General features: G+C 39.2%; 1 protein-coding gene across 3 annotated transcripts in view; it reads left to right on the forward strand.

Annotated features, from left to right (window-relative positions):
- The first annotated feature begins 1,151 nt into the window (after positions 1-1,151).
- The window catches only part of kcnh4b (potassium voltage-gated channel, subfamily H (eag-related), member 4b), a 50,413-nt gene continuing 35,656 nt past the window's right edge, over positions 1,152-15,908 (forward strand). The window contains exons 1-2 of one of the 3 annotated variants that reach the window (XM_044014044.1): positions 1,152-2,631; positions 2,710-2,865. In XM_044014044.1, the coding sequence (XP_043869979.1) occupies positions 2,790-2,865 (76 nt within the window). In that variant the 5' untranslated portion in view covers positions 1,152-2,631; positions 2,710-2,789. Of the gene's footprint in view, positions 2,866-15,908 lie in introns of all 3 variants that reach the window. The other 2 variants (XM_044014043.1, XM_044014042.1) reach the window with 2 other exon arrangements.

Here is a 15,908-nt window from a genome sequence, read left to right on the forward strand (position 1 = left end):
TAAATAATGATACACCTAATTCATTATGTATTCCAAATCTGGAGTGCTACATTTTAAATGTAAGTGATGCCCCTGCATGTTTCCCCTCCAGCACATATTTAGATACGTTAGGATCTATGGGAAATGTAGTTGGGGTAAAATTTCACGTGGCTGCCTGTGCGTCACTCTGTCGTATGAGACTGTGGTGTAGATAGTGAGCATGTTTAATGAATAAGACTCTTTATTAGAGACAAGCGGAGATGGATGAACTACAAGAAGAAAGGACAATGAGAGGCCATTAAAAATAAATAAACAGTCAAGGGTTGCCAGGGCTTGAATAGGATCTGAGAGCAGGGACAATACACTGCTAGTGTGTGCAGTCAGACACACTACTTTCACTATTTATCTTTTTACTCCTTTTCACCAAATCTAGCTCACCTGCTCTGTCTAATGGACTGATTAATGACTGTATGCATTTCCGTTTCCTTTTCTCTGCAGATGTTTTCTGAGTGACAGGCTGTTAATGATCAGTTTACACAGCATTGCCTCTGATCAGAATCACCACCTGCTCCCTCCCCTTGTTATTTGTGTCTGAATTTCTGTTTAATTCCGGCACAGATAAAGTGCCAGTGCATGTGTCATTGTCACCCACCACTTCTCTGACCTGATTCTCCTCGGCGCAGACATCTGCAGTTGGCCGTGAGTCCAGTCGATCATGTCAAGTGGAATGTTATTTTTCAGCCCAAACATTATAATCTTCACTTTGTGGGCTTGAGGAAGCTCACGCACAGCTTCCACAAGATTACCATCGCCCAACCGGAAATATATGTCTGCTTATTTATTTTTTTGGTCACGCATTTTGTTCACTTTACTCCCAATTTGCATTAAGTTACACTTGATTTGTGGTCTAGGAAATGTAATGTGAACATCTGTTTTCCCCTTTCTCTTGTTGCAGGCACTGCCACAGAAAAACGACAATATTCCATTTTTAAACCTGTTATGTCACAGCTGCATTTCTTCATACGCTCCCATGAGTCATTAAAACAAAGAGTAATGCATGCATTTATATATATGTGTATATATATACATATATATTTGTGTATATATATGTATATGTGTATGTATATATATATACATATACATATACATATATATATGTATATATACACACATACATTTATTCTGTATTCAGTGACATATTGATGTAGGATCTATTTATGGTTTTTATTCAGGTGCTGGCTGCAAAACCTGAAGTTGCACATAAATCACAGTGACAATTCAGCTTTACAATTGAGTAAAACTCAGACTTTCCCTCCTGTTCATAACCTCCTCTAGTCACAATTAAAGTGGACACAACCATCACAGTCTTTAGGCCCATTATGTCACCTCTTCTGCCCAAAGTTGAGTCAATTTTAACATCATTACATTACACCTTAAACTGCTGTCATTTAACGCGCAGACCATCCGTAGTGAAGGGAATAGGCTCATCTTTCTCCGTTTACTGTAAAATAAGAAAATATATATTAAAGTGGACAAGAAATGTTCTAAACTGCCGAGCATCATCATTAGATGTTTACTGTATCAGCTGAGCTGTGCCGTTTGCTTGGGTCAAAGTGAGATAAGATGTGATGTTTCTTTGGTCCTCATGAAAAACATCTCCAGGCTTATCCTTTTAATCCGCTCTTAGCAGCTTTTACCCACAGAGCCTTAATTCTCTCATGAGGATATTGTAAGGGATGGTAGTGACCAGCTCCATCCAGAAGAGAGGAAAAAAGTTTGTTAAAAACAGCAATATTCAAAGATTAGCTTATACAGCTCCACCACAAAGTAGATGCAGTAGAAGTAGAAAATAAACATAAAGAAAAACACTCACACACACACACTTCCACAATTTCCCCTTAAGTCAGACTCCCATGACAGAACAGCACAATACCACATGGTCTGGCTGAATACAATCGGCTGCATTGACTGAAATGCAGGTAATCCATCTTTCCTTGATTTGCAGACATGCACACAAAAGCCATGTGCTGATAGTAGCTCTATGTGGTGTAATGGTGCTGTCACCTGCTCCGAAAGCATCCTCCTCCCTCCCTGCTCCCTCCTTCTCTCTCTTTCTCTCTCTCTCTCTACCCCCACCACAGATGGAAACAGGTCCCCACAGAGGATGCCAGCATATCATTGGCTGGGCTATCACAAGAGTGGATGGAAGCAGGAGCGGGTGTGTGAGAGAGAGAGAAAGAGAGGGAGAGAAAGCTCCAGAGCACTACTCTGCCACAGCATCCTGACAGAGTGCTGAGCTGACGGATGAAAGAGGTGTGGACACATGCCCTGTCTTTTTTTTTTCTTGTCTTGTAGATCAGGTTCCTGGTCCACTTATAAATGGAAAACAGAGGTGATATAGAGCATAACTTCTTCCACGCTGCTGCTGGAAGGAGCTCTCTGAGTAAGAGGAGCAGACAATCAACAACTGGGCTGATGGATCAGAAGCTGTCTGGATCTCATCGTCATCAGGACCAGATCCCTCCTTGCTGACTTTTGCCGGTGATTGCTACTCTTAATTTCTCACCTAAACCTTTTCAGTGGTGGATTGAGTTATTCCAGGCTTCCCCAGGCTGCTCTGCTGTCTTTGCGAGAAGCTTCGCTTGGAGACAGGTAGTTGAGTTTACTGTAAATGTGTGTCCAAGTGACTGGACTGCCACCCCTTAAAAGTCTCCTCCTGCCCCTGTTGAGTGCCCCTGGAAGCCACCTGCTCCAATTTTGGGATGGTGTGACGCCAAGCCAGTGGTTGGCTGCCCCACATCTGGGCCAAGATGCCAGTGATGAAGGGCCTCCTGGCCCCCCAGAACACCTTTCTGGACACCATAGCTACACGCTTCGATGGCACCCGTGAGTACAGTGGAAACACTTATATCATATCCTATCTAATGACAGTAAAAGATACTTCAGAAACATCAGTAACAATTAATTATTGAGGGTGGTTGTCGTCACAGGTAATAAGAAAGACTTGCAGGTTGCACCATGCTCTAGTTTTTAAAGGCAGAAGCAAATTCATTTATTAAAATCCCTTGAATTTGAATATTAGCAAGCTACATGTGTCCTCAGGTCTGATGTTCTGTATCTGAACTAGAAACAGCACAACTTTGACGGACCCAGGCAACATCTGCTGCTGGTCGTACAGGGATATAAAGGAAAAAGTTTGTTTCTGCTTTTACAGTGAAATCACAAGAAGAGACTTGACCTTCTGAAATCCTGTTGTCTTTTATCATCTGTCTTTTATAAACTCAACAATAACTCCAAATCATCCGCTGTAGCCACTAAGCTGTGTGTGCTGCCGTTTCTGCTTGGCTTGTGTCTCTTGTTTTGTTACCTTGTGCCACCTCAGGGGAAGTTGTGGCTCATTGTAAACAAATACCGTGGGGACGTCTGTGTTTGTTCGCTTGTCGATCTCTCCTTTTCTCCCTCTGTCTGTGGCAGCAGGAGGAAAGAACGGCTGTTTTTCTCCCCAGTCATTCTCTGAGCTGGGCCTTTTGTGAGACTTTCTGAAATAAGAAAGAGAGTGAGATTGGTGACATTACTTTGTTGGCGAGTCGGCGACACAATCACAGCTTTAGCTTTGCGATCCTAAAGAGGTGTTTAATGAGAATGATGTGTTGCATATCAGAATTCAGAATATACTGTAACCCCTGTGTGTAACCTTTCTGAGGATTTAACGGCAGAAATTGAGTTTACTACCCTAACTGATTTTGTATAAATGTATAATCACTGTAAAAGGAGAAACTGTTTGTTGTGGCATGTTGTGGGGCAAGGGTCGTGCTTTAACGAAGTCCACCATCTTGTGATATCATGTTTCTACAGCAGGCTGAATGGACATGTGTGTATTTCATGTAGGGATACACAATATTCTCAGCATTGTCCTTACTATCACAGTATGTAAACCAACAAATAAGATGCAGGAAACAGGAGAGGGAGTGGAGTGAGTGTGTGTTTTTATTACCTGTTTATATGGAAACCCCATCAGTCTCAGGGCACCTTGATGCTCATACCTTTCTGGTATGCGAACACTATCATCGTTCCCTGATAGAAAAGTAGAGGTGAGTGGAAAGGTCCTTTGTTTGTTGCAATCTGCAGTGTCACCATTAGATGTCACTAATTCTTATACACCGGTGCTTCAAAATGGAAATCAAGAAGGTTGTTTATATGCAGAATATACATGGAACCCGGAGACGAGATGGTTAGCACATAATACAGTATGTCCTCATGTTGCAGCTGCCCTGCTGGAGAGTCCTTGAGCTAAACTCGCTCTCACTGCCAACTCCAGAGGGCTGCTCTCTGGTTGAACCTCCTCTCTGACCTCACTGTGTGAGGGAGCATTAGGGAAATAAACACTTTCATTTTATGCTCAGTGTCTGCTGTAATGTGCAACACTGCTTCACATATAGAAAATTAGCAATAATAATAATTATCACTTAGTGTTAATAAATGCTGCAGAAACCTTGGTGATCTGCTGATGGTTCCTCTTATAGCTCTGGACAGCTGAGCCTATATGCTGTAGATTATTTCATATTTTCAAAAAAAGGTTGTTTATTCTTTCACCCTCATGCAACTGACTAAGTGGCAAAGGTCATGTCGTCCAACAGATCAATGTTGTCAGCTATGTGCAGACATTACGCCGCTTCTCCATGAGGCCATGGCTCATAGAGGAGTGGCAGCATGCCCACGAGTCAAAATAGCTTCCTTCCTGTTTCCAAGGCAACGGGGTCCTGCCACTTGACATGGATGATGCTTGCATACTTCGGTCTTTGAGGAAAAAAAAAAGCGGCCCGAAAAAAAATCTGAACTCCGTCTTCGATCAAGAGGGTTTAAAAATCAGCTTGTTTCAGAAAGGTGCACTTTAAAATGTGTTAGTGTGCACCTGGGGTTCCTCTTCAATATCACCTCAAACGCCAAAGAAGGCTTCCCATTTTTGTCGATAGACTATTCACAGAACCAATTTCTCTAACTTACAAACAAGTGTTTTAAAGCTGTAGTCTGTAATTTCTTTTTAAATATAAAAGTGTCCATTGAAACTATTGACAAATAACTTGGATGCATGGTGTGGATTAAGCCAGTGGGCTCCACATGACTCTCTCTCTGTGTTTCTCAGTATAGGGACATTTAGATCTTGTGTTATTCCAACGTGACACACAGGAAGTTATTTGTTTAATGCCAGGATAGAAAGAGGCAACATCATCATTGAGCTAATAAAGTAAGACAACTGCAAACAGATGGGAGTATGACTGAAAACACTAAAAAGCGACCACACAAAGTTTCAGAAGTGTACGTCTCATGACCTTGTCTGCTCCTGTGCTGCTGCTGTATACACACAAATGCTCCCTCAGTCAAGTCTGATAGACAGCAGCATATACTTTAAATCAAACAGAGGCAGAATAACATCATCAACAACAACACATTTTTATCATGTCTACAAATGTGTGGATTTTTCTGTGACAAATGCTACCAAGTATGCCCACCAGTTAAATGAGAAAACAGATTTTCCTCTAGGTATATGAAGATAAGCATCTCAAACAAATCATACAAAGTTAGTTGTATAGTTTTGTCATAGTTTTGAGAAGCTCAGAATCACAACTTTCTGAAATACTTGATACTAAATTTGGAGTCGGGCCATGAATTAACAATTTATTATGACATTTAATCTGAATATGCAGACATCCCACTACATTTGCTTTTTACCACATTTCCTCACTCTTCATAACAGAATGTTCATAAACATAGGAAAAACGAGCTTAATTAGCCAAATGTATTAATGCACAATATGAAATCTACATTTTGGACTCATTAAAATGCTTTTAAATCATCAAAGCAAAAGAAAACACCATTGCTGACTGAGCAGCCAAAATTATTCTGCAGTGTTTTTTTACAGTATGTATTATTTGTATCAGCCAGTTATTCTTGTATTCCATTATTTACATGTATGTAAAATATGATACTCACTGATTGACGGCTTCCAAACCTGAATTACACCAGATTGCATTTGGGTCACATGAAACCAATTAACTTGCTTGTGAAAACAAAGACGAAAACAAGATTTAATCATTTGTGTACACAAAGATATAAACAAATCGTTCATGATTCTATGCAGGCTTTAAAAGACACACATTTTGTTCAGTCTGAGTAAAAAAGAAAAGCCTTATAGATCAGCAGAACTGCTGATTGAGCAGCCGTGCCGTCAAACACTGTCCAAAATGTAAAAATCTAGTCACTCCAGCAATGGCACTAATTTCACCATCTATTTATAAAAAAAAGGCAATTTATTATGGGATGATTTTTTTTTATATTTTACCCAGCATGCTACTAATAATAATAATAATAATAGGAATGATAATTACTCTGATTGTTTCCATTATGCAAAACAAGACCACATTTTACCACAGCAAGCCTATTTAAAGCTACACAACAAAACAATGTTTTGGTTATCAGTTGTTATGCTTTATGCAGCATTCTACTCTGCTAATCTGAGTGAGAGTTATTAATAAAAATATGAAACACAATACCTGGACCATGCGTGACCTTAGTAATAGCATTTACAAACACTGAAAGCAACATTTAAAGTGGATTTTAAATGAACAGGTTGGCAGCTGAGGAAATGACTCGTATATGGCGGATATAGACTCCCAACACAATCAAGCAAATGTCACAACAGGTTAAATCACTAACCTATGGCATGGCGCGGCGCTGCACAGCTCATAGCAATGTCACAGGACTTACTGTTTGTGACAATTGATCCCCGGAGAGAAATTATCAGCGGTCAAAGATCAGGGTCAGGGTGTTGAGAAGTTGTTGAAGCACGTGTTTATGTTTATCGTTACACAGAATACGAACCCTCCACTTTTCTGTTTGGACCATCACTGAATAATGTGCATTGACCAAACACTACAGATCTGGGGGGCAATGAGTGATTGACTTTGTGTGAAAAATGCTACCAAGACAACAGATTTTCCTCTCAGCAATAATTTTTGCAATCTCATAATCACAATTTTCTGAAATATTCAGTACTAAATATGTCAGGCCATGAATCAATAATTTATTATGACATTAAATCTGAATAATGCAGACATCAAACTACATTTATGCCACATTTCCTCACACTTCATGACAGAATGTTCATAAACATAGAAAAACCACTTAATTAGCGAAATGTTATTCATTCTTGGAATTTGCATCATGTGAAATCTACATTTAGACTCAAATTAGGTACTTTTTAAACCAAAATTATTTACATTATATTATAATAATTATATTATAATTATCAGCTATGACGGTGAAATACTTTGGGGAAAAACTACTGTTCAGAAGTGGCGGGTGATAAGTTTAAATTGACATCACAATATTCCATCAGAATATCGCAATAACATTCATGATGGCATTTCAGAGAATTTCAAAATTAGTTTTTTGTTATGTAAAAATAAATACTTACAATACAATAACAAAGAAATACACTCATGATGCCCAGGGGCTGCGACTTTGAGACGTCTGGTATGGATAGATATGCATGTGTAGATGAAAGATGGAAGCATAGATGGATAGACAGATTTATCAGTCCTTTCGGAATACCTTTGTGCGCCGTAGAGCACATTCACATAAGCAAACAGTAACAATAATACCACACACGTCATTAACCCCACCAATTAACTTCACAAGTAGACCTGTTTAAGTGCCTTACATATTACAAAGTGCATCCTCACACACACACACACAGGCTCCGTGATTTGTTCCACAGTTTGTTCAGCAGTGACAAACTTGTTGGCCCAAATGATCTGCGAGCCCCACTGGTTCAGATGGACGGCACCACATACCATCTGCCCGATGGTAACAACTCATATGCGCAAGACGGGGGGGGATGTGCTTCATCTCCGCTAATGTCCATTGTGTGCATCTATGTGTGTGCTTGTGTTTTACAACATACGCGTCTGTCCTTTGTGTCCATTCCAACCTCCCCCAGCCCCTTTATACGACCTCCCTCGCGGTGTTTTCACATTGACAGCAGCGCTCACCCTGTGGGACAGTGTTACCACAGGGCAGCTGCAGGCAGAGATAAGAAGCCAGTTTATTTCCCCCTGAACACTTTTTTGTTGAAAGGCAACCAAAGGGAAGACAGAAAGAACAGTCAAACTGAAGCCTCGAGGTGCACATTGTTACCTATAGCTGACAAGCAGGTCTTAATGGGGAGCTGCAGACACAAGCTTTTGCGTCATCCTTTGCTGCTTTCTTTGAACCCCCTGATATTTAGTTTTAGAGTTTCTGAGCTCATGATTTGTCCGTATCAAAACCATTAATCGATGTTGAGCTTTATCACAGGATTGGTGGTTTAAACCCTGGTTCCTTCACACCTAGGGCTTGGTATCGAACTTCACAACTTTTGTTGAAAATGTGATGTCATTCAGCAGTGTCAGTTTGGTCAATTCTACCGAAATACAACAGTGCATTTGATTTGCTGTGACGGGTGGTAGTAGTAGTGTGACAGTAGCTTTGCGGTAGAGCGAGTCGTCTTTCAACTTGAAGGTTGTGGGTTTGACTCCTAGCTCCGCTAGTCTACCTGATGTGTCCTTGGGCAAGACACACTGTTGCTCCGGACAGCTATGCTGTATTAATCTCTGGTTGAAAGGCAAAAGCTGTAGTGTAAAGCAGCTTTGAATAGTCATCTGTACCTTACACCACCTGTACCATCAGCGTGTGAATGATGGTGTGAGTGAGTGCGAGGCACCTTCCACTGTTTTTGTGATAAAGACGCTTCACACTGTAATTGCAGTTCAAGAAACACAATTTATCAAACAAGCTCTAAATACGGTAATCATTTCTCCAAATGTTGTGTCTGTCACCAAAAAGAAAATCCAATCAATAATTGATATCAAAAACAAGGTTTGCACTGATTTTCTTCATGCTGCTTTATCACACCAGTGACCTTTCTCCCTGCCAGTCCACTTCTCGCATCTCTCACCCATCTGCTCCCAATAAGTAATTACATGCCACTGGGTGGTAATTAGCTGCTGATGCAGAGGCCGAGCCTCATGGACTTCATTGCTTCTGCAACATCGCATGTGAGCGTGTGCAACGCAGACACAATGCATGTTGCTCATTGCTAGCAGTGTAGCATGTAGTGTTTTCATGTCAGATTACAGTTGTTGCAAGTCGGCACAGATGTGTAATTAAGGAGGCTGGCGCAGCGGAGCGGCCACTCGTAGCAATATCCCTGAGAGGATTATGGCTAAGAATTGAGGCATTGTCACAATCTCACACAGACACATACACACACACAGGTTTGCACAGCTATACTTTGAAGGACTCATTGGGTTCCTCTCATTTTGCCAGCCTAACCAAAGCCTTATCCCTAACCTTAACAACAACCAGTTAACACATAACCCTAACGCTAACTAACCACAATTCAAATCTTAGCCCTAAACTTCACCAGTTCCTCAGAAATGAGGTTCTGCCTCTTTAGGACTCATGGAGTTTTTGGTCTCCATGAGGACTACTGGTCCTGATATGGTCAGTGTTTCTGCCAGAAAAGGCCCCTAAAGAGCACACACGCTTTTTATCAAGTGACTTTCATCTGAGTGCTGACAACTCGTTGACAAAGTTACCGGAGGAGAAGCAATTGTTCAATTATCGACTGATAGAGAGTGACATTTTTTTCATAGAAAAGACTGCTTTCAAGATACACAATCATCTGCTCTGAAACAGATGATGCACCCAACTTCAATGAATAGTTTGGCATTTTGAAAATAAATAAAATAACATTTATCTTGCTGAGAGTTGGAATTTGGAAGATTGAAGAAAGAAGACAGAGAGAGAGAAAAAACCTTGTACAGACAGAAGACAAACAATTTAGTAACTGAGTACAATAACTGAAGCCATAGTGGAGAACAGCTCCATCTTAAGAAAGGTGACTCCAAAGTTAAAATCTGTTTGTAAACTTCTTCTTTCGGCTTCTCCCTTTAGGGGTCATCACAGCCGATCACTGCCTCCATCTTGTCCTACCACTTGTGTCCACTCCAACTGTCCTCATGTCCTCCTTCACAACATCCACAAACCTTCTCTGTTTTTTTTTCTTTTCCTTCTGCCCTGCAGCTCCATCTTCAACATCCTTTGTCCACTGAACCATCTCCACCTCACCTCTATTACTTTATTGCCAAACTGTTAAGCCCGAGCTGTCCCTCTATTATGCTAATTTCTAATCCTGTCCATCCTGGTCACTCTATGGTTGACCTTCCCTTTCACTTTTAAAATATGAATTATATACATGTTTTATTTGCAATATAGCATTTTATATATAATCTGTTATAAACCAAAAGTGTATAAATGTCACTGATATTGGGGGTGTGTGATATTAGGAAAACATGCAGTATTTGTTGAAGTGGCTGAATTTTGCAATAATATATAACAAATAATGTAAAGGTGATTTTGCTATCAACATAGACCGAAGACAACGAGTATCTTGTGCAGACACTGAAAAAAAATTAATCTATTCCAACAGGGTGGGCTTTATGGGGAAAAAAAAAGAATGAACGTCGTAATATCACTTTAAAAATTGTTTTGCTACTCCCCACAAAAACATCCCTCACTGCCTGGGAGGTATAAATGTATAAATTAAGTTTTAAATAAAATGTAAGCATTATTTTAAATCCAGTAACAACCTCTCAGCTCATGTTGCAAGTGTCTAATTCCCTTCTTATTTCTCTGCAGTGTGTGTAAATTAACGTTTAGGGAAGTTCTTTTCCAAACAAAACGAGTACAAGAAACTGTCTACATGGAGCATGTTGATATCACAATGACTGTACGTTTGAGATCAAATCCAGTCTCGCTTTTCCCCTGTTTCCAGTCTTTATGCTAAGCTTTTGGTGGCAGCTCCTATACCTTTATATGTGAGAGCTGCCCAGACCTTAGACTAATTAAAAACAACAACAAAAGAACATCTGAAGACTTATCTCTTCTCACTGAGCTGCAGCTCTGGTTGAGACCTAACGTGTATTCGTATCCAATTTTTAATGTTTGTGTTTCTCCGTATGAAGTTTTTATCATTTATTTTTTGCGTGTGTTTTATTTCTAGTGTTCTTTTGTTTATATTAGTATTTGTGTCCTTTGTCAAGTGACGTTGTTTTTAAATGTCCTATAGGAAATATACAAGGACATGTATACAGCTGCTGGATCCAGCTACTTGTGCAGACATGACAATACTGTCAATATTCTTAGCTCATGCTAAATAAAAGACACTTCTTCCTAAAAAGCAACAACTTTCAAACGTTAGAGCTTGAATGAAACTTCTCTCAATCCGGCAGATAACTCCGGTGACTAATCTAATCCTCAGTGCTTTGCAGCAAGAAAGTCTTTTTTCCCCCTCACCGGATTTTTGGTTCATGTGCATCATTCTAAAGTGATTTACGACTGTACCTGCCTTTGACCTATTTGAAGCACCGATTTAGGGATGCTGAGTCGAAATATACCTATTCTTAGGTGAACGTTACATAAACCGAAGGATGAATGCACTTTCTCTTCCTGGCTCACTGAGTTGAAGAGTCATGAATTTTTAGAACATAAAAAAAGAGGGCATGGTTTTTTGTTCAGCCATTGTTTCTCTGGTAGTCAGATTTGTGGAGCTGTTTTTAACTTGCTCATAACCAGTTATTAGACTCTCATCATTAAAACCACACTGGTAATAGAAATAGAAATAGATCATTTTCCATGTAGTGAAATGTGGGAAGCAGGAGTTGGAAGATGGAGCATTAGCTATGAAAAAAAAAAATCCCTCTTGATGGATCCGACTAATGCCTGTCTCTTTCTTTAATTCCACAGTGACAATTTAGTTGCTGCTCACTGCACACCCAAGAAAGGTTGTCACCACTCAGAAACGACATCCCCTATGGACTGCTTTCTGCTCAGTCTGGCCAATTAAAATGCTAGATTGTAGAAAGTGCAGTCGCAGCTGCTTAATACTCCTCCTCCTTGGGTTTGCTCTGTGTAGAATTCTGACACGTCTGTCTCTGGGCTGCCTCTTTGCTCGGCGTTCGGAGATTTTGGAGTCTGATGTCTTCAGTTGAGTCACTTTCTGTGCGATGATGGCTGACGCCCGAGCACGAACAACGGATAATAATATAAAGCCACTCGGTATGGTCAAAAACTCATTATGTAATCATTTTGACGGATATTTTTGTCACCTTAATTGTTATTTTCATGAATAGATGAAAGGCTCAACAAACCCAAACACATGTTGTTCTCCGAAGAGCAAGGTTTTTGGGCCATGGAGTTCCTACTGCACTGCAGAATTTCATCAAAAAAACATACGTCTTATATTCATCTAATATTTTATGTTGTGATTGTGATTACTTTGCAATTGTGCAGCCCCAATATACAGTATAACGTTTGTTGTACATCCACGGTTCGTGCAGTGTTTCTCAATCAATCCGAACTGATATAACTCTGCAGTAAATAGAATGCATGTGGGAAGACAGCGGTGCAGTGGGTCGTCCACTTATGAGATGGTTGGTGGATCAATCCCTGGCTCCTTCAGTCTGTTTGTCTAAGTGTCCTTTGAGCAAGACGCTGAAAGTTGCCTCTCTGATACAGTAGTGTGAATTACTGTATGTGTGTGAATGACGAGAAAAACATTGCATAAATCCGGAGAATTGACCAGTGAATCAGCTAATTTTTGAAAAAATAAATACTTAAAACTGTTTATTTATATTGAAGCTTTGCAATGGCAATAATTTATATGATACATATCCCAAATACCGGGGTGACAATAATCCAATTCAATTAAACATACATGATCTCAAGGCAGAAACCTTTACAACATTATAGAGAGCAGAGAAACCCAAGAATTCCACTTAGAAATGAGCAAACATGAGGCATCAGTGGAGAGGAAAAAAAGTCCCTTTTAACAGGAATCTCTGACAGAACCAGACTCAAAAATGTGCGGCCATCTGCCTCGACCGGTTAGTGGACAGAGGAGAGGAAGGTGAGAGAAAGGAGGGAGAGAATGGACAAGAGGCAGGTGAGGCAGAGACAGAAGAGAGAGAGACCAGGAAAAGACACACAACAATTGTCATCAGAGGTTAAAGAGCTGGAAAAACGCCTGTACATAGTTTTCATTTTTTGGCCTCAAACTAAGGTTATTTTAGTTTTATACGGTTCAAATTTCAAATTTAACACTACCACTTTTTTAAATTGTTAAAACAGTATTTTAACATGTAGTAAATTGTAAATAATTGTCAGATATTTAAAGTTATTCTGGAAAAATGGTCAGTTACTGGCCCTTGTATGGTTAAAATAAGCAAAACAAAGTCCAGATGGACATTTTGAGGCTTAGGTATTAAAGGGTTAAATTAAGACATACATTTTCAGTCAGAAAACCACACTCAAACACACACACAAAAGTCGATCACACCATTACAATAGTTTAGTGTATCAGTATTTACTAACATTCCTAATTCACTTTGTTTTGTAAGAAACAAGAACAATGATGATAATCAGTCACTCATCGGTAACCTTCCAGTCACCTGACATGTCCAAGCTTGGTCACTGCAAGCTTGGAAGGATGGACAAATTTAATGTGGGACCAACTCAGGTCACACTAACCCTCTCCACAAAAATAAAGTTAAAGGGGAATGATGAATGTGTTCTTTAGAGTCTATTTAGTAATGGTATGGTTATTTCTCAAACTGCAGGCTGTTATTTCTTCTGTGTAGGTCGTACTCATCCATGTTTTAATTTCTCAAAAGCAGTAGAAATAATAATGCAGGAGTCAGAAGAAGACTCTTAATTATTATTATCTTAATTATTTAAAAAAAAAAAACCCATCTGAGTTTGCTGCTGCTCTGTACTTGGCTTTTGAAATGTTCAGGAGTTGCGTGAACAGGCGCTGCTTTGAATGGATTGTGTTTCAAAGTAGTTTTTTTTCTCTCCGCTGGTAGCTGCTGTGGCAGATGTAGCCAAATCATTTGTCTAACAAAGGAGGCAGCCACACTGCAGCAGACACCAAGGCCACATGTTTCAGGCAACCGAGGAAAAGGGTGACGTCAAACTGCAGTGTGTGTGTGTGTGTGTGTGTACGTGTACACATCGGTAGTAGTCTGTGAGGGCAAATTTGAATGTTTCTGAGGACATTTTGTCTGGATCTCAAAACTTTAAATGTTTTTTTGAGCGTGAAGACTTGGTTTTAGGGTCAAGGTTAGAGCTGGGTTTACATTAAGAGTTGGCATGTAGTGTATAATTATAGTTAAAGTGTGGGTGAGGGGGCTACGGCATACATTGTGTTGATGAGATCCTTCTCTTAAGAATGCTGTACAATTATGTCCTGTCTGTGTGTGTATATACTGAACTGTCCATGGTGCTGAAAACAGGGTAAGAAATAGTCAAAAAGCTAATACCAGGAACATTGAGCATAAGACCTGATGTAAAAAGCCTGTATGCAAGACAATTTAAATTTAGTGATATGGATCTTATGGATCCTCATTAGGTCATGGTGTTATAAATTTATTTATTTATTTTCAATATAAAGCTCTTCATATTATCAGAATTAGAAATAAACCTCTTGGGCAAAGGTGAAAGAACATGAGAAGAGTAGATGCTGACGATATTCAAATTTTTTTTATTAAATCTGACATGAGGTGCAGTATGTGGAGGAGCCTTAATCAAGATTTTATTATATGATGATATATGATGTTCTTAGGTCTATTAGGTCCTTTTTATATTTTATTTGTTTTATTTATTTATTTATTTATTTATATCTGATGTACAGCACTTTGTTTCAGCTGCTGTTGTTTTTTAAAGTGCTTTATAAATAAAGTTGGATTGAATTGGAAGATTTTATAGGAAGACATTAAGTAATTGTAGTTAAATAAAAAAAAAGTTGTACTGGTTGTAGGAAGAGAATACCTTATATTTAAGGTCATTTGTAATTATTCTACAATTAAAAATGACCTGCTCATAATATATACTGTACCTCAAATTTTTCAATGTGTTAATTTATTCTAATATACAGTACATCCAAAGGTTATTTAAATGTCATTTTGACTTGTGGTCATTTGCATTTCAAAATACGATCCAGAATACAGTGTGCTCAGTCAGTTTATGCATATTCCCCGTCCATGTCAATTAGATTGTGTAGAGAAAGGATCATTCGACGAAGGACATGGTCATCAGTTTTCGAAAATCTCATAATGGTTGAGTCGCATGACCTTAACACAGCTAATATCTGCAAAAAAAAGGACCTGTACTTTCTGCACAGACTGAATTTTATTCATTTGATGTTTTTATTTTACATATCTTTTATCGAGCCGATTTTAATTTTCAGTTAAATCTCTTTTTATGGCAGTATTTCGCTGCAAAAAAAGAAAAATGACAGAAAAAATTATTAAGGAAGCCGGTGAAATAATTGGCACAAAGTAGCTCTCACTTATAAAAATCTATGACAGATACAGTATGTTTTGCAGAAGTCGATCCTTCTGGATGATTTTAATCGTCTGGTTTAGTGTGGTTGAGCTGTGTCAGTGTCGTCCTATGTCTTTGTTTTTAATGTTGTTGTTTCTCGCTTTATACAAATTTCCCCTTGAGAGACAGCAAAGCTCTAAACTGAACTGAAGGTAGAATAATGAATAAGAAAGTGTGATACGCGCTTTGACGTGCACATTTAAATCATTTTCTTATAGGAGAGTTGAAGAATTCAGTCCTTCTTGTTCTTTTACCTGAGCTGCATTTTCTGAAGGTAAACAGGCGTAAAGCTTGGGTTTATTCAACCTTACGTTTATTGATCGTTCCGTTCCTGTGAATGCACATGTATTTGTGTAATCTCGTGGCTCTTTTTCCGCTTTCCTGCACTTTTCTGTTGTGCTGTCAGTTTCTGAATTTATGGGTCAGGTATTTCAGTGGGTCACATG

Source organism: Solea senegalensis, linkage group LG18 (genome assembly GCF_019176455.1).
Source record: "Solea senegalensis isolate Sse05_10M linkage group LG18, IFAPA_SoseM_1, whole genome shotgun sequence".
Lineage (NCBI taxonomy): Eukaryota > Metazoa > Chordata > Actinopteri > Pleuronectiformes > Soleidae > Solea > Solea senegalensis.